The 19,834-nt window shown below is 27.7% G+C and overlaps 4 protein-coding genes across 4 annotated transcripts; 2 read left to right on the top strand and 2 right to left on the bottom strand.

The window, feature by feature from the left end:
• The first annotated feature begins 14 nt into the window (after positions 1-14).
• LOC111040130 lies at positions 15-11,105 on the top strand. Its single transcript, XM_022323894.1, has 7 exons — positions 15-157; positions 1,656-1,806; positions 5,137-5,230; positions 5,328-5,440; positions 9,569-9,728; positions 9,801-10,172; positions 10,719-11,105. The coding sequence occupies exons 2-7, from the start codon at positions 1,672-1,674 to the stop codon at positions 10,784-10,786; spliced, it is 942 nt and encodes a 313-aa protein (XP_022179586.1). The 5' UTR covers positions 15-157; positions 1,656-1,671; the 3' UTR covers positions 10,787-11,105.
• Positions 11,106-13,890: 2,785 nt separating this feature from the next.
• LOC111040119 lies at positions 13,891-15,823 on the bottom strand. The gene is made up of 5 exons (XM_022323878.1): positions 15,634-15,823; positions 15,371-15,560; positions 15,159-15,240; positions 14,798-15,061; positions 13,891-14,328 (listed from the first exon to the last, which is right to left on the bottom strand). The coding sequence occupies exons 1-5, from the start codon at positions 15,821-15,823 to the stop codon at positions 13,891-13,893; spliced, it is 1,164 nt and encodes a 387-aa protein (XP_022179570.1).
• Positions 15,824-15,885: 62 nt separating this feature from the next.
• LOC111040127 lies at positions 15,886-17,448 on the top strand. Its single transcript, XM_022323890.1, has 3 exons — positions 15,886-16,420; positions 16,775-16,994; positions 17,174-17,448. The coding sequence occupies exons 1-3, from the start codon at positions 16,220-16,222 to the stop codon at positions 17,410-17,412; spliced, it is 660 nt and encodes a 219-aa protein (XP_022179582.1). The 5' UTR covers positions 15,886-16,219; the 3' UTR covers positions 17,413-17,448.
• A 609-nt stretch (positions 17,449-18,057) lies between these two features.
• On the bottom strand, positions 18,058-19,591 carry LOC111040126 (putative nuclease HARBI1). Its single transcript, XM_022323888.1, has 5 exons — positions 19,419-19,591; positions 19,199-19,358; positions 18,745-18,889; positions 18,515-18,659; positions 18,058-18,439 (listed from the first exon to the last, which is right to left on the bottom strand). The coding sequence occupies exons 1-5, from the start codon at positions 19,547-19,549 to the stop codon at positions 18,178-18,180; spliced, it is 843 nt and encodes a 280-aa protein (XP_022179580.1). The 5' UTR covers positions 19,550-19,591; the 3' UTR covers positions 18,058-18,177.
• Between the last annotated feature and the right edge of the window lie 243 nt (positions 19,592-19,834).

Here is a 19,834-nt window from a genome sequence, read left to right as displayed (position 1 = left end):
GTTGCTGTTGTCAGTTGAACACCGTTCACGCTGTTTACGCGCGACAATTTGCATTTGCACAGTTTCCATCTGGATGTTGAGTTAAAAATCATCGTTGAATCAATTATAAGTAGTACGTCCAATTTTGTTTTTGACCAAGACAATCGCAGACGCAGGGGTAAGTAATATTAATACAATAATATATATATATATATATATATATTTATACCAATTTTTTTATTGTAGTACCTATATTATACGCACCTAGTTTATCCCTTAGCACAACTTGTTCATGTGTATACATATATGTACCATACGCGTAGACATCTACTTTCTGGCTTGCTGTATCTACCTCCGTTTAATCAACGTCGGCATCACTACCCTAGGTACTAGATAGATGCATGCCGGGTTCGTGATTTTTATTGGATGGTTTAAGCAAAGAATGCATTTAATTATTGTTATTTTTTAAAATATATTATTATTTAATTTATTCTGTAAATAAATTCTATTGATACTAGTATAAACAGTGGTATTACAGTCAATAATTTTCATTATATATTGTGTCGGTTTTGTCAGTGTTAATCTGGTGCATCAGAACTCTCTCGGTTATTGGGACCAAGAGGTATCAAGTTTTTCTTTTATTTTTTTGGCCACAGCAACTTAAACAATTATACTGTCAATTAAGTACAATTTGTAAAAGTTGTTATGGTTTGATCATTATTTACGACTTTACGAGGTGATAACGATTTTAATAATAATATTTTAATAATTACTTACCCACCACCTTGAGTTACTCAATCAGTAAAGTATATTTTATTATTTTACAAATATCCATCCAAACCATTTAGAAGAAAAGTAGAGAGGGTTCCTTCTGTTGAAATCAATCCTGTAAACTAAACCATTCTTAGATTATGTTTACCACTATAATTATTTACATTTATCATTCCATTTATAATTATATATTATTACCTATTGTACAGTACAATTATTGTAATGTATACATTAATAATTATGTAATTATTAATTTATATTTTAATGTACCTATCTCATTTTGGTGCATTTGATGTAAAATAGTTATTGTTATTTTTGTGATCGTATTGTGCTATCATATAAAATTTAAATTTAAATAATAATAAAAACGCAGGCTTTCAAAAACTATATATTGTAGGTTCGTTAACCTGCAGAGTGTAAAATCGATACGACCGCAAAAGGGAAAATGTTTACTCACAAAAGGAAAAGTATTTACCCCTGCTGTCTACCGAGGCATCATTATCTACTACTTGTTTGTTATACCAATATCCGCACTTATATGAAAACATTGTAAACCGATAATATCCATAAACAATCCTCTAAGGCAGGCTAAAATAGGCATTTTTAAACACCAAATTGGGGTTATGTGTGTGAAAAGTCTTAAGTGCAATCATTTTTCCACGGAATAACTTTATATTATATTACCTACTGTACATAATACTATATAAATGTTCAATTATAAGTAGCTATTATTATAGCTCATTAATTCATCCCCCCACGCATAAAAAAAAATTGTTTAATGATAAAAAAATGTGTTTTTATAGTAAATAAAAAATGCTGAAATCGTCAACTTACGGTGGTGATTTCTAGTAGCAATTTAGCTAGTTGATCACTTTTTTCAATTCCTTATTTTTGTTTTATTTCAGATTATTACAAATTACAATGGAAGTCTTTAAGTTAAATTTTTTTCAGTTATTAAAGACAGTATTCAAGGACAACTTGTATTTGAATTGCACCAAAGTATACATTTCTCCCCAAGTCCAATCAATAGCAACAGCCATAAAAGTTGCCATTAAGGTATAAATATATTTTTATAAATAATTAAATATACTTATGCTAGGTTACATGAAATGTGTATTAATTTAAAGGTCCAATAAAATTTAATGGATCAATCATGGGCCACTAAATCATTTTTAAAGGACCATTAGCTCTATCGATTCATTAAATGTTTAGTGATTGTTCGTGCAGCCCAGCGTAATACACACTGTTTAAAAACGAATTAATTTCGTTTTGACGAGTAGAGGCACCTACATTTAACAATAATTGTATTTATAAATATGTATATTGGAATATATTATACATTCATAAATTTTTTTCTAAAATTAATTTTCGCATAGGTAGTAATATAAAAATAAATTATAATTATTAGAATTTAAACATCATCTAAATTTCTAAATTGTTTGATATTATTAAATCATTAAACTAGATAAAAAAAAACTGTTATAATATTGGTAGTAATATTTTTTCTTAAATACTAGTAATTATAGGCTTTACAGCACTCGTTATTAATGATTAAATCAAATTTTTAGTGTTTTTAGTTATTTATTTAGTATTTTAGTATTTTCAGCTGATAAATCAACATTTTTATTTCGGTTTAAAAGTATTCCATCGATCCGAGTTCCTTAAAATGATTTAAACTTTCAACATTACAATGTTATTATTATATTATCATAACTGGTTTTTAAGACGTCGTTACACTCTCATGTCTTGTCTCCGTCCTACAAATGCATAGCAAAAACTTTAGTCTAAACTAAGAAACCAAATGTTTACACTGCGAGAGGAGAACATTTACTGTGTAACATTGTTTTTATTTTTTTGATATCAGAACTAAAAAAAGTTTGAAAAACTGTAAAATAAAGAATTTTTAAGCAATAATAACTTTTTTCGTATTTGTGATATAGAAATATTAAAAACGTCGCACTGTCAATGTTCTACTCTTTATAGCGTGAAAGTTCGGTAGCTTAGCTTGAGCCTGAGTGGCCCTTACCAGCAAAAAACCATTGTTGCTATATTTTGCGTCATTAAAAATGAGACAACGACTGCGGGTGTAGTGTTCTCTCAATCACAATTCTAAGGAATAGATTGAACAAAAAAAAAAAAAGTAGGTAAGTAAATATCGATTTGCTGTACAGTAGGTTACAAGTGAGTCTTTTTAAAGGATGATGTTAAATTAGAATTCAATGATATAAAATCATTGTATACAAAAAACGATTCCGAGCAAATAGGTGTATATTACTTAGTGCTTTAGTATATTTGATGTTACACAATACTGTGAATAAAGTAATTTATTTTACTAGTAATCATTAGATACTACTACGCTGTACATTAAATTCATTTCTGTCAAAAAAAAATACATTTGAAAAGTCATTGTATGTATAATACATAATGATACCTATACTTTAAAAGTTTCTAGTACCCACGAATAATATTTTTAATTTAAAACAAAATAACATAAATAATTATTTTTGGTTATTTAATAAAATAATATGTAATTTCGTCAAAATTTGAACATAAAAAACTTTTAACTGTGCTTATATATTTTTAGATTTTTTGGTCACAGAATAACCTACTTGAGTGGAACTTTGTTTTACATTTTCAATTTTCAGCTATGAAAATGGAAATTTAAAAAATCGAAGCACTTTATTGTTAAAAAACGTGATGACAAACACAAAAAAAATTTTAAAACACACATCATTAAATCAATACATTCATCACTCAGCTCAGAATCTAAAACAAATAATTTAAAAAGTTTAAGCTCATTGTAATTTTTGTACTATTTAAAATAAAATGTTCAAATCAGATTTATTCTAGAGTGAATAGAAACATGCCGCATGATAAAATTACGTCCCAGGTCGAAGGAAAATCCAGCACATACAATTCTAATTAATGCAATTTATTATACTAAATAATGCTGTATCATTTGTTAAACAAAAAACGAGAGCTTTAAGTTAAATTTTAAATATTTGAAAATATAATTTTGTAGTGTTAAATTGTATTGAAAAAAATATAGAGTTTGCATTGAAAAAACCTTGTTACCTATATTTTTTAAAACTTTGATTAATATTTAAAACCATACATAAATAAATAACAAACAGTATCACATTTATATGACGTATATTTATATTCACCTACACATGAGTTTAAATAAAAATGGGAATAGGTACTTAAAAATGTGTATAAAATCAATTTTTAAACTTAAGACTTAATTTTTAATGATTTTATAGCGAGTTCAAATACCCTTATTTATAACAATTTATAACTGTTTTGTTATTTCCTTTCCAATGATATAGTTTTTGAAGTGAAAAAGTGTTTTATTCACCAGAGTGTTTGGTAAACAATTGTCCTGTATGGCTGTACCTATGGGAGTATTGAATATTGATGTTTATAGTAATTATTGTAGTTGAAATTCAGTCAATTATCATCTAATAGAGTAAAATATACGTCCACACTTTACTTTTCATCGTTTTGTAAAGTTTCCAAAATGAGATTCAGATTTTAATAATTAGACTGTACAGTAAACAGTGGCGGCTCATGGTGCTCAAAGTAGGCGGTGTGCAACTATTGGGACAGTTTATTTAAAAAAGAAAATTAGTCAGTTCTAAATATAAATGTAATTACTAAACTGTTAACCAAAAATTTTTAATGTTGATAAATGGTTTTAGAAAATATATTATATATTAAAATATAACGTATTAGGTAGGAATAGTACCTATATTTTATTTTACTGTAACAACATACAAAAAAAAAATCAAATACATTAAAGCCAATACGGAGCGGCACATTGATATCTTTCACCGTGTGTGTTTATCGCGCTCGACCGCCTGAAAACTGCAATAGGAGCTACACACCATGGTCACATATAATTATTTCCGATTACCCTACTCGACAACCAAATGTATTTCACACGGACAGACGGTGTTCACTGTTCAGACTGAGCTCTTGGTGCCACCAAGTGATATATATCATTAATAAATATGGTATAACAGATATTTATTAAAACTAATGAATTATTGTACATTATTATTTTACATTTTCACTTTTATATCTAAATTAATCTATGTAGTATGCGCACGCCTGCACACCTAGGCACGGCCGCCACTGCAGTACAATGTTTATTTGTATTTGTCTACTACCTAGCTACTGCTAACTCATTTAATACTCCAAGTCCAATATTTATTTTAAATAAATTGGTGATAAATGTGTTTATAATACTGGAATACTGGATTAGGTATATTTGTTAGTTGTAGTTGTAATACTTATTGTATTATTTTAATATGCATAATTGTAATCAGAGATGGTTTTATACCTATTACCTACTGCCTACTGATATATTTGTATTTTGTTTAGGAATATTTTTGGAGAGCATTAGAAATAATTATTGTCTTATTAGACATAAACTATTTATGTTTATTGGTGCCCAAACTAAATTTATTGCCAAATGGTAAGTTTCTTTTATGCTACATAAATTGGTTCAAAATATGGAAAATATTTAATCATTGTTATTCATTTTATAATGGTACTGCATGTGTTGTTTGCAGAGACCTGTTTTAATTTGTCAGATTATGATGTACCATTGAGCATTTATGATATCTCCAAACTTATTCTATCCATATTATTCTCGCATTTTTACTTAAAATATTTTAAGTATAGAGTGAGTTACAAAAAGTTTAATTTTAAATTGTCTAATAATGTGTTATTATGTAATAATAGGTATATATAATTAAGTAAAATATAGGTGGGTTACCCTGGCATCCCAATGACTAAATTCTTATTTTTTTTTTATGACTATTAATTGTACTATAATTTGTAGTAATTTTTTACCGATTTGTACCATAAGTTTCAGAATTTGTACAAAAGTATTTCCCTCGGAAAAATCAATTTTCCGCTGGAGCGCCAGGGTAACGTTACACTAGCACCCCAGTTGCTGAAAAATGGACTTTTAACAATTTTTTTTTTACCATTAATTATTGTACTACACCACCCGAGCGCCAAACTTTACACCAGCACCCCCGTTGCTCATTTTACTTTTAATAATTTTTGTTTACTTATATAGGTGAATTTGTGCCTTTTGTCTGCAGTCTGGCTGAGTACTTAAATGCAGGGTACTGTTCAATATTTGTATTTTTTACGTAATTTAATTTCCTAGTACAATCCAGAAGTGAGAATAAGTTTGTGCAGTCATAAAAAAATATTTAAAAAAATGTTTAATACAAAATTATTATTATTATTTATTATACACATTTCATATGGTTTAAAATTAAAAATATATTTTTACTCGCAGAAATTATCACCATTTAGAAGATAAATATTATAACGAACCTAACCTAACCTAACCTACAGATTTAGCACAACAAATTGTAACAATTTTTTTTACTATTAATTGTACCGATTTGTACCACCAACTTAGGAATTTGTATAAAGTCTATAAAAAGTAATTCCACAAGAAAATTCAATTATACACATATTTTCCCGCTCTGGTCGCTCTTAAATATATATAACAATAACAAAACCGCGAAATGTATTATGATATAATTATTAATTTAAAAAAGTTAAAAAAATCGAAGACGAGTTTGATAATGCTCAATGTACACCGGAATTAGTTCCCTTGGTGATCAATGCAATGCATTTGTATCCTTGTTGATCAGGAATTATGACACATTATTTGGATATGGAGAAGCTACTGTTTCAACTGTTTCAAGTAGCCGTGTTGAAAGTAACTTTAACCAGATTAAGAATAGAGTGTTTAAAACAGAACATTTACTTATTAGGGTGGATGATTTTGTACAAAAATTAGTATATTATTATAAAGGTGATAATTTGCTGCTATAAAATGCTAGATTATTAAATAAAAAATCATTAAATAATAATAATAACAAAACTAATGGAGAAAATGCATAATACAGGATTTTGAAGACATACACAAAGAAACGGATATAGAGGGTTGTGAAGACATACACACGGAAACGGATATAGATGACAATGAAGACATACACACAGAAACAGATTTGGAAATTGTATGTTTATCGTTTGCTGAGAAAGATAATGAAAATGTAGCTGAAGAACATTGGCAAAAAAGAGGAAAATCGACTTCATTGTCTCTCTGTCGATCTGCGAAGTCATATCTTGTTTCCTAACCAGGATTTGATAAATTAAATTTCAACCAAAAAGGTTATAAAAAATCCATATACCTACTCCATATACTTCCTACAAAATGGAAATGTTGTGCAAAATAAACCATATAATTTACCTAAAATAGGCAAAGTTTAGCTAAGTAAAAGCTGTTCTCCCGATTCTTTAGTGATAAGTTTTGCTTGTTCTGCAGCTGATAGTCAAATATTTTTTAAATACATCAATTAAAATAGATAAAACTGCTAAATTCATTATAAATATGATTGATAGAAAACGAAACAGAAATATATACAAAGAACGAATGTCATTATTAACGCCTTATTATTTACCAAATAATAAACAACTTGTTGGAGGTATAGCACTATTAGACGCAATGGATACAATAACTTCTACAGCAACGAAATTATTACATCAAATGCCATCTTATAAAAAGTTAAATCGATGTATTGATTATCTTTGTTCTGAATTTGCTATAGACAACACCAGTCAAGTTATTCAGTTGAATGCTTTTGATGTACGTATCAATATTCAAAAAGAAATTGATTCATTTACAAAAGAAGAAACTACAACATGCACATACTGAAACTCTCGAAGAAAAGTTACATTTAGTACGAAGACCCATATATTAATCGAACTTGTCTCTCTGCCTGAAGGCAAATCAAACTTTTTATGTTGATATATAGGTACGGCAAATTTAAACCTGATTTGGATTTAAAAATAAAAATGTTATATATATTTTTCAGAACTTGAAACATCTACAAGTGTTTGCAGTACTGAAAAAATAGATCAAGTACATCAACACTATGCCGGCGAAGTATTGTTGACCACAGACGAAACACCTAAGGTATTACATGTGAAAGGTATAACCTATTTCATTAGGGGTGCAATCGTATATACAAGTGGAAATAGAAATGGACTAAGAGTAAAAAGTGAACATTACAAAGCATATTGCTTTAGGCCTAACGATCGCTGGGAAATCTATGATGACTTACAAGAAAAAGTATTACAATCTAAAAACAAAAAAAATAATGTTGAATTCCTATTAAATACTAAGTAACAGAAAAAAAACTATTTTTAGTAAAATGTTTGATTTTCATTTAAATAATACATCTGAAAAGTTATAACAATATTATTTTGTGGTTTTGTTATTGTTATGTATATTTAAGAGCGATCAGAGCGAGAAAATATTTATATAATTGTATTTTCTTGTGGAATGACTTTTTACAAAGTAAAAGTAACAGTAAAAGTAGTAAGTTTTTACAATTTTTACAGATTTGATACAAATTTCTAAGTTGGTGGTACAAATGGTACAAATTATAGTACAGTTAATAGTAAAAAAAAAATAAGAATTTAGTCATTGGGGTGCCAGGGTCACCCACCAGTAAAATATTCAGTTTTGTGAGTAATGGACGTATTTTATTAAAATTATAAAGCTTAAATAGTCATTAATCATTATAATCTTTCTCAATATAATGAATAAATAAATGTGTTTTTTTTTTCATAATACGAGTATAAAACTCAAATTGTACTTTGAACTTAAAACCAGAAAAATAATAAATGATTAACTATATTTTTTATTTTAACTTTACTTAATATTTTAAAGTCAATATTTTTAAAAGGACTTAATGTTTTTTTTTACTGACGGCCATTTTTTCGAATTATGATCATGTAATGTTTGGAACTTTGTTCAAATTCTTAGTTTTTGAAAATACCTATTAATACTTACTATTTGAACATAAGTGGACTCAGTGGCGGCGTGAACATTTTTCATTCATGAGATAAAAAACATTTTAGGGATCACCCAATCCGAAAATTGTCGAATAAACTTTCTAACTATTAAACATTTTCAAAATAATTTTTTTTGCAAAACACTGTACTTGATACATTAGATGCCTTATTAGATCAGGAGTTTCAAACCTTTTCTGGTCATGTGCTAACATTTTGTAATCAGTTTTGAACAAAATACATGTGTCAATATTATATGCTTATTATAGGTACTGATAAACAATTTTTTCTCAGGGTGATGAAGGTTTTAAAATCATTCATTGAAATTATTTTAATATCTGTTGTGTATTTTGTTTGTCAAAATGTTTTAATAAAAGAAGCATCATTAGCTTCATTTAATTGCTATGTTTTGATTTGAAATAATTCATTGTGGAAAATAAACTAACATATTAAGTAGGAAGGTACCTAACCTCTATGCAAGTTCACACAAATATTGAGTTTATTTAACCTTTGGAATGAGTCCCTTTTTTTAAAGTACAAAATATCAAGTCAGGAACTCACTACGTTCCTGACTTTTTTAATTGATGACTACATTTTAAGACATAATTTTGTTGTGCACCCCTTTACTTGGTATCCCAGAATAATCAGTGGTACTATCTATACTATCTATACTTGATACCAATGGCCATCCGACTTTTTACACTAGCATCAACCATGCACCCACCCACCTAAAAACCGTCACAAAACCGGGTCTCATGAAAACCTTATCACGCCGCAACTGCAAGTGGTTACAGACTAACAGTGTTCATTAAAGACAATCTATTGAATAGTTATGATTATATACATTTTCTATTAATAGTAAGTATGGTATTATGTTTTATGTAGATTGTGAAAAATATAATTAGCCATTTGTACTTATTTTTAGGTTGGATGGGAAAGTCATAAATGGCTGGAAAATGTTATAATAATTGGATCATACATTGGAGTATTCTCAATAGTCTTAATATTGGGCTGCATCGGCTTGATTATAATTCCAAATACTACTTTTGAAAAAATATATTTTTTTATTTTGCTTATTGTAAGCTGTAAGTACAATAGTTATATATATATATATAGGTAATGGAAAATGATTGTAATTTATTAACTGTTAATTTTAGATTTTGTTTATTATAAGGCATGCACAAAAGATTGGTTTGATAAGTACATATACTCAGCATGTTATACCTACACTTCCACTGTTAACCACATAGTATTGAAAGATCGGCAATATTTGATAGTATCTAATTTAGCAACACGCTGGCATACTAAAAAAGTAAAGAAAATTACACAGGAGGAAAATAAAATAGCTCAATCATCACCACAGGATCCAAGATTAAATAGACATGTTGTAGTAAATAAGGACCTGAATGATATCTACAGTCAACCTTCATCCTTGAATAAATCTCAGTCCCAAGATGGCGAAGGTGAATATCTCATTTCTACTCGGATTGTGCGCCCAGATTCTTATTATCACCAATTAGATACTTCTGGTACGTGTCCGAATATGCTTACTATACTTAGTAGATCTTTCTAGAACACAATATATACTTCAGTAGGTAAAATAACATAACTATTAATTATATTTAAATGAAATAAGTTATAGTATACTTATATGATGGTAATGCACTGGTTAGAAATGAACCATATTTGAAATAATTTATTTTAATTACAGTTTTTATAAATTTTATGTCTAAACATTGAGTAAGTTTTAATTTTTTTTATTAATTTATGACATTAAAAATAACTATGAGAATGTCATAGAATTGTCTATACTATTTAGGTTTACTATAATTTTGATGTCAATACTCATTATATGATTTAATTAGTAAAATACAATTATTATGTAATCTGTAATTATTATCATATATTGTTGTTTTATTATCTCACTCAAATATAAAGAGAAATTTGTCTATTTCTTTAATATAATATTAATAAAATGTTTATACACACACTTTCAACTTATTGTAAATTTCTTATTACAATTTGGAAATTACTTCAAAATGTATACTTAACTTTTTATTCTATATCTTTTTCAGCCTGGGGAAAGTCTGAGTTGAATGAATACCCCAACAAATCACGCCAATACAAGCTTATTCCGATGTAAACAGACAACAGTGGAACGCTCAATACTATTCTGCTTGTTTTCTGTTTGCCATCACCAAGTGTCCAAGCCTAGCAGAATTTTATCTCTTGCTGATAGTTCAATTGTGTCATGTGGTTTTTGTACAGCATGTTGTAACTATATATTAATATAAATATTATATACTATTAATAAGTTAACACAAATAATTACTGTATGACTAGGTATATAATTGTTAATGTACCTAATTGAGTTGTTAAGACAATTACTATATTCTTTTGGCTGTGAATTTATTGTAGAACAATGTTTTTATATTATTTGAAATGAAACCAATTAACAGTATTTTTGTCAGATATTTTTTAATATTTTATTTACATTTGTATAGAATGGAACTGACTTAAAAACAAATCTATGATAGAATATAAATAGAATATAGAATATAAAGTAGATACTAATTTTAGTCAATGGAGTTATGGTATTAATCTATGAGTTACAATCAATGAGATACGAAAACTTATCTGAATACATTTTGCAATTTAATGATAGTAAAAACTAGTTTAAATGTGGCTTTATATTAGTTATGTTCCAATTTAAACATTTTTTTCTGTTGGTTCAAATATCCATAAAGCAGTATGTTGTCTCTATAAAAATAAAAAATTGTTATATAAGATAAATATAGCTTACAAATTGTCTGTGACTGCCAATGGGCTGCTAGTACATGGTTTTAAAGTAAATAGTAAAATTTTTATTTTCAATTAAATTCTTATCTGTCAATAAAGAACTCACTGAACATCTTCTGAATTATTATGTTTACCTATTAATGTAAACATGTTAAAAGAATTTAAAAAAATACTTACTCGTATCATGTCAATTTATTATACGACTTATATTTATAATATATTACATAATATAATGTTTGTGTGTTATGAACATTTGTATTTTGTTTATATTTTATTTATTGAGAAACTTTTTTTAAAAACATTGATTTAAACAAATATATCATTAAGGTCAAATTTTTGTTTATAATGTATCGTCTGTGAAGTTAGTAGTGATATTGATGAAATAATTTATTTCAGCTATAGGGCAGTACTGTAGCATCAATATTTAGTATTTAGATTTTTAGTACTACATTTTTATAGCATAACCTAGACACAAATATCTTTGAAAATAGTATTCACCCAAAATAAATGAAAAAGATGAACTTTTTGCCAACTTAATATAGCTATTTATGTGTGTAAAAAATATTTCAATTTAAGGTCACTCAACATAATCCTATCACATAGGTACTAGTCAGTAGTCGATAGGTATATTATTTGCACACTGAAGTTAATAAATTGATTTTAATAAATTCTATGGATAAAATAAATAGATAACTTTGTTTTAATATTATTATGTATATATTTGACAATTTAAGATGTAAAATACACAATATCTAGTTATATCTCAATAGAATCATTAGACATTTTATATTTTAATATTTTATATACAAACGCTTAAAACAAATAATGGTTATAAATTTACAAATGTTTAAAACTATTTAATTTATGAATAAATCAGTGTTGGTTGAATATGCAGGTTCAGCAAACATTGTACAAATATATCTTTATGATAATTATGATCATTTAAAAATGATCGCATCACTGGATTGTTGCATGGAACCATTGACCCATTAATTAGAACATTTCCCTGCTTTTCATGTGTTACATCAACTTAAACGTTAAACAAAAAAGTTTATTAGCGGTGACTGGAGGTTTTTAATTAGAAGTAAGTTACTGTTATTTACTGTTATAATGTACTGCATGAATATAATTATTATTATAACAATTGTGAATTGTTCTTCATAACATTTGCTGTGACAATGAAGTGCCTACACAATACGCACATATTGAAGCATGACGAATACTTTTGAATAAATATTATTTCAAACATTTTAGGTGAAATATTTATTGGTAGTATTGAAAAATTGTTTTTTATTTACAGTTTTTTAGGTTGATATAATTTGTGTATTTTTATTTTTTCATAGAGAATATTAAATAATATTTAATAAGTAAAAAACTTGTACAGTTTAATAATTATAGTCGTCATTCAACAATATTGGTAAAAAATAATATTATTATGATTGATAACTATAATATTATATTGTTATTATGCTTAAACCAAATACTATACAGATATCAATACTGGACATGCAATGTTAAAATAATTGTTACATGTATCCTCATATACATATATATAGTTATCCTCATGCGTTTTGGCAAGGAAATAAATGCGTTGCAGTTTTTAATCGAGTTGTCTAGTATTCTTTTTTGTAGTAGGTATTTGGTTACACCCACGGGTGTAAATACTATGGTTGCCAATCGGCCTATGTTCAGTAATACAAGCAATGGACGTTTAAGTTTCTTACTAAATCACAATACTAAATAACACATTCAGATGACATGAATTTTTAAAAGGGATAAATGGTAATGAATCTCTGATGGGCAATCATAGTAGGTATCTATAGCCGTGGTTAAACCTAACTACAAAAAATATATTTTGTTGATAATAATCATCAAACATTGCTGTTTTATGATATACTAGCTGAATAAGCCGGCTTCGACATGCACAGTTTTTTTGTATAACCTACTATAACTTTTATTTTATCAGTTTTTATATTTATTACTGGCTGCTTTTAGATAAGTTTATCCTAGGTTGCCCATGTATTGTAACAATCAGAAGTCAGCAGAAAATTACTTAATTTTAATATTTTGAAGACAAATTTAATCGACGAAATGTTGAAATAAAATATACCCAAAAAATTATAACTTTCTGTAATTGAAAACAATGTTTTATCTATTATTATAACTATTATTACTGTTATTTGTATTATTCTTATTATTACTATTTTTACTTATTATTATTGTAACATTATTATATACATTATAGTGTTATAAAAGCCCACCAATATTTATATAGACAAATTTTGTTCATCTCAATACCTCTTTATAAACAGTATTTTTGGTACTACCTTTTGAGGCTAAAATAACCAAACTACTGGCAGAGCTGACTCTAGAACATGCAACATAAAACTGTCCATGTGAAAAACATTCTTCTCTCAAGTCAATCCTTGCCATGTTCAATAATTGTCCTTAACACTTATTAATAGCCATAGCAAAGCAAACTTTGAGTGGGAATTGTATTCTTTTAAACTCAAAGGGATAATCAGTTGGAATTAACGTTATTCTTGGGATTAAAACTATATCTCCTCTAGCACACCCAGTGATAACTATAGCTTCGATTACATTTTTGTGCAGAGCTTTAACTTGTAATCTAGTTCCATAACACAATTTAGGTGGGTTAAGATTTCTTAGTAACATTATAAGTGCTCCAATTTTAAGGATAAGTTTATATGATGAAAGACCAGAAGGATTCAGAGAATTAAGAAATTCTAAAGGATAATGGACAGCATCATCCGATTGGATCACCGAATCAAAAGATTTATATTCAACAGCTTTTTCATTAAATGCCTTTAGTAGGATTTCATTGATTTCGGCTGCCTTGTCGTTCTTTGGAGTTAAGATAGCTCGCTAACCATTCGAAGGGTTTCATCTTGATATTTATTATATCTGGGAAAATTCTGGAAGTTAGTTCTGATAAAGAGCTAACAACTGTACACAAATTTGAGGGAATAGTGATCTCACCTTCCAATGAAAGGAAATTTCCGTCTCCTATTTTAAGTAACATTTCAGCGAAAATCCCAGCAGATATGTCACCTTTCACATGAACCCTCATATTTTTATGAAGTGCAACTTTGTGGATATGTGGCCACAAATACGAAGCTTTTAGACATGACTTTACTTCATCAGCCCTAGGTATAACGGGTAATGTTTGCCGAAAAATCTCCTGCTAGCAGCACAGTGACTCCACCCATCAAACTATTATATTCTCTTATATCTTTTAATGTTCTATTGAGAGCTTCAAAGCCACCCTTGTGGGCCATTGTGCATTCATCTCAAACTATTAACTTACAGTCTTTTAGAACTTGTGCTATATTACTCTGGAAATATTGCACATAGGTGTCTCTACTTTCGTTAGGTTTAATGGTAATTTAAATACAGAATGAGCTGTTTCACCTCCTTCTAGCAATGTAGCAACGATGCCTGAAGAAGCTACAGCCAAAGCTATTCCATGATCTTTTCGTACTCTGGCCAATAAAATATTTATGACAAATGTTTTACCAGTGGCTCCAGGTGCATCTAAGAAAAATGTTTGGCCAGTGTTCTTTTCAATGCCCTCTAATATTTTGTCATAAACATAGGGCTGTTCATTATTTAGTAAATATTCATTTAAATGTATACTGTGCCAAAATATTTGAATCATAATTGATCTCTCGAAGGTAATCTTTATTTTGTAAGACTGCTTCACATCTTGATGGCTGAGGTAAACCATTATGTTGCAAACATTTACCTCTCAGAGATATAACTGTATCTTCAAGAGTACTAAGCATTTATTGTATACTTCATTAATAATTGAATTCACATTCTCGTGTTGTATATCCAACTCCACTCATGTCATATATCTTCTGAAAGACTGTTCTTGTATTTTTCCCAAAGACTTAAAGCATCTGACTATTGACAAAATATCAACATAATTGTAAAAAGTTCCTGTAATTTAAATGGAAAACCACAAAGCACAGATCCTTCCATAGTTTTATCCCAGCGCCTTTCGTCTTCCAGTAAGCCTAGAGCCTTACACGCTGCCTGATAAGTAGGTTGAATTGTGCCGTCAACAGTTTTCAATTTCAAAAAAGATGTAAAACCTGAGAATTTCATAAAGTAAAAGGTGAAGATAGTAACACTCGGTATTATTAGGGTGAATGGTATATACTCTACACAGAGCTTGATTTCTTTTTATTCCCGGCCAACCATTTACGTTAATTCCACGTTTTCTTCTCTCAAATCTATTATTTTTCCATACATAGTAAGAGGGAACATCAACATAAAGAAGTGTTTTTGCAAAATCATCTATTTTACATGAGTCGAAAAATACTAAAAGAGTAGTTTTTGGTGGATTGTTAATCATGTCTGTTGAGCAACTGGGGGCCAATTCTTGAAATTATGCGACTAATTCTCACATGCGATAAAAGTCACAGATTTTATCGAAGGTGACTAATTTTAATCGCATGCGACTTAAAATTGGTATTCTTGAACTAAATCGATAAGATTTTATCACTTGTCGTATGCGATAAAGTATTCCGAATGAACCACTGTGGTAACAACACAAAATCTAGATTTTAACCTCAAATAATCCGGAATTCTACATAATATTTACTAGTTCTAGATAAGAAGTACTAGATAGTACTAGATAGTACTAGTCTCTAAACCGTGATTAACTTTACAACCTTACAGTTAAGTATTTGTTATATTTTTTTTTTGTTTATTTTGTTATAAGTACCATACTACCATTTTTAATATTATAATGTCTAAAGACACTAAAGTGAGACCAACTCAAACCCAGATGAGGTATTTGGTTGATCTAATGGCCAATGATCAACAATTGTGTTCGGGCAAGTTTACTAAAAGTTTTACACATAAAATTGCTCAACAAAGATGGGAAAGCATCTCTATTCAATTAAATGCATTACCAGGTGCGGAGAAGAGTTGGAATAAGTGGAAGAAAGTAAGTTAATTTGTTTGGTGGAGATATTAATTTTATAAGTATTTATAATTATTTTTTTCTGAACTAAAAATCTCTGCTCTGCTAAAAATGAGTAAAAATACTGTAACCAAACTTAAATCTTGTATTAAAAGAAATTAAGGGCCACTACATACTATCTTAAATGTTGTTATCTATCTTAAAAAACTCTTAATGAGTTATCTTACATGTTTAAATAAATATTATTTGAAGTTGAGACTCCAAACTAATTTAAGTTGATTAGGTATTACATTTTTAGTAGAGTAATAGCCTATGAATTAATCTTTTTAATTTTTAAAAAGTAGTTATCTTTAAATTAATTGTATTGTAATAATTAAGACATGGCAAGATACTAGAAACATAACAAAATCTAAAGCGGCAGCTATTAAAAGGCACATAGGAGGTACAGGTGGTGGATCAAAATGCGAAATTGAACTAAATGAAGTTCAAAAGGAAATTTTACCTTTATTTAGCCAAGCATCTGTTAGCGGTCACTTTAATTCTGAAGAGTCAGTGGTTGAGTTTGACTTTGATGATACAACTAAAGATGTGTTAACTGGTAAATTTATATATATTTCATTTATTCTAGTAATATTCAATCGTACATAAATAATTACACAGTATAGTCTTTGAATTAAATATATTTTTATTTGTATAAGTCCTACCAATTCATGTTTTATTGTATGTATTTCACATTTTGTTAAGTAATGTTCAACTATAGTATTGTATTGTTTTTAGATGCTAATGAATTATGTATTGAAGAGTTGGTAGAGACAATCACTTACAGTAATTCTGAGAAAGAAAATAATGAACCCCCATTAAACATTAAAGCTGTGAATGAAAATTATTACGAGCCTTCAACTTTTGAACCATTAACAACAACTACAAGTGCTCATAAACCAAGTAAAAACTTCCAAATAAGTTTAAAAAAAAAAAAATTATTTTTTTATTATTTTTTAATTTATTTAATTAATTAATTAATTTATTTATTTTTAATGATAAATTATATGACTGATTAATTTTTTTTACCAAAGATTGGCTTTTAAATTACTTTTTTTATTTTGTTTTTAGTTTTTTATTTTTTTTTATCTTTTAGCAATTAAAATGTTTAAAATATACAGTTAGTTAAAAAACTAGTTAAGTTCAAATTTGAATTTTTTCAAGCATCTTTGACCTTTTAAGTTTTGCTCAAATTTATAAGTGATTTCGTATTTCGTATAATATTATAGATTCAAAGAGAAAATTAACTGCTGGGGCCAAATTAGATGAAAGCAATTCAATTGCAGAGCGACTGGCTAAAATTTCAGAGGAAAAATGTCGTGTTAAAGCAGTATATTATGACAAAAAATTAAAACTTATGGAAGAAAACAATAAAATCTTAAAAAATATAGAAACCGTAGTCTCTACTTTTATACATGAAAAGTCTAAAATTTTATGATGAAACTAAAGAATGAAAAATTTATTTTTAATGAAAAATTATATGACTGATTAATTTTTTTTACCAAAGATTGGCTACTTAAATTACTTTTTTTATTTTGTTTTTAGTTATTTAGTTAATAAGTTATACATGTTATTATATTTACTAAAAGGTTACATTTTTATTTTATACTTTATATTTACAAGGATATGTTACACATTTTATTTTAATTTGTTTTTTAATAATAAAAATTATTACTTATTTATGTGTTGTTAGGTTGTCTTATGATTTAAGAGAGTTGAAAAAATGCATATAATGTAATTAGTTATATAACATTTCTATGTGATAAATATCTGATTACTCTATTTCTCTGTTGTCTTCCCAGTGTTAAATCTATGTTTCGGTTAAAATCAGCCAAGATGTCTTGATCTTCCACCATACCCAAATTATCAAGATCTTCAATATTAGGACCATCAGGCATAGGAACATTATTTGTGATACACATATTGTGCAGTACTACACATGCATTTATAATGGAAGATGCTTTTTCGGGCTTATAATGCAGTGTCCTATCTCTTAATAAGCACCTAAAAATAAATATATAAATGTTTATTGCTAAAATATCATTACAAAAAAAAAAAAAAGTTGAAAAAAAATCCTACCTAAATCGCATTTTTAGCACTCCATTACAGCGTTCAATTATACTCCTAGTTGACATTTGTCTTCTATTATAATTTTCTTCAGCTTCAGTGCTAGGATCTGGTATAGGTGTTAATAGCCATTGACGCAAAGCGTATCCAGAATCGCCTTAAAATATTTTTTAAATAAATAATGATATACCAAACTGAATTTATTAATAAGGGACTTGTTAGACAATAGACATAATATTTACCTAATAAATAAAAATTATTGTAATTGCGTCTATGCAATTCTTGCAGAATTGGTAAAACTTTACTGTTATTCCACACATGTGTATCGTGAGTACTGCCAGGGAATAAAGCGTTGACATTCAATATTTTTAAATTTGAATCACAAATCTAGTTCAAAGTTCAAATTATTAATATATAGCACTAACACAAGTTTATTCCTATGTTTTACAAATAACATTTATCTATCAATTTAAATTATCCTAGTTGAAGTACAAACAGTTTTTAGAAATTTAAATACATTAATAATAAGATCTGATTATGAATTTTTTAAAGCATTTGTGTTTATGATATCACAGAAAAATTGTATGATTTAAAAATGTTTAAATAATTAAAAACAATTATATTTTCCAATCAAAATTTTAATAAAATTGGATGATAATTTAATAGTTAACATTTAAATCTAATACAACATATTACCAATTGGACATTGATTGAATGATATCCCTTACGGTTAACATATATGTATTCGGGATGTTGATTTTCATTTAAATTTAAATTTGTTGAAGGGGGTGTGATTGCCACATGTGTACAATCAATACACCCAACAACACCAGGAAATCCAGTATTCCTGTAGAAACTAAATGATATATAATTTAAAAACATGCCAAACAATTTTTTTTTTAAATTTAAAACTTACCCATTACGGATATCATTGAGTTCATTTATATTTTTTGGAAACTTAACCCAAGCATTAAATATTTCGGGCAGGTTTAATGCAGTCACAACTTCACTGATACAGCGGGATACAGAAGGTTGGGATAGACCCATAAATCTACTGTTACCAATAGGCGATTGGTAAGAGCCCGTAGCCAAAAAATTTAAAGTTACAAAAATTTATGAAAATTAAAAATAGGTAAACCATAATTGATTAATAATATACAGTATAGTAGGTAGTATAAAAAATTACCTATATAAAAAAATTAAATAAAATTCCCATTATAATAATATAATGACTAGGAAATGGATTTGAACATAAGCGTGCGCACGGGGTAGTCATGGTAGGCACTTGACTACTCTGCGAACTCCTTTGGCCCCCTTCAATATTCAATATTA

This window comes from Myzus persicae, unplaced genomic scaffold, assembly GCF_001856785.1.
Source record: "Myzus persicae strain clone G006 unplaced genomic scaffold, MPER_G0061.0, whole genome shotgun sequence".
Classification (NCBI taxonomy): domain Eukaryota; kingdom Metazoa; phylum Arthropoda; class Insecta; order Hemiptera; family Aphididae; genus Myzus; species Myzus persicae.
The sequence above is the reverse complement of the archived record's forward strand: the minus strand, read 5'-3'. Positions and strand labels throughout refer to the sequence as shown.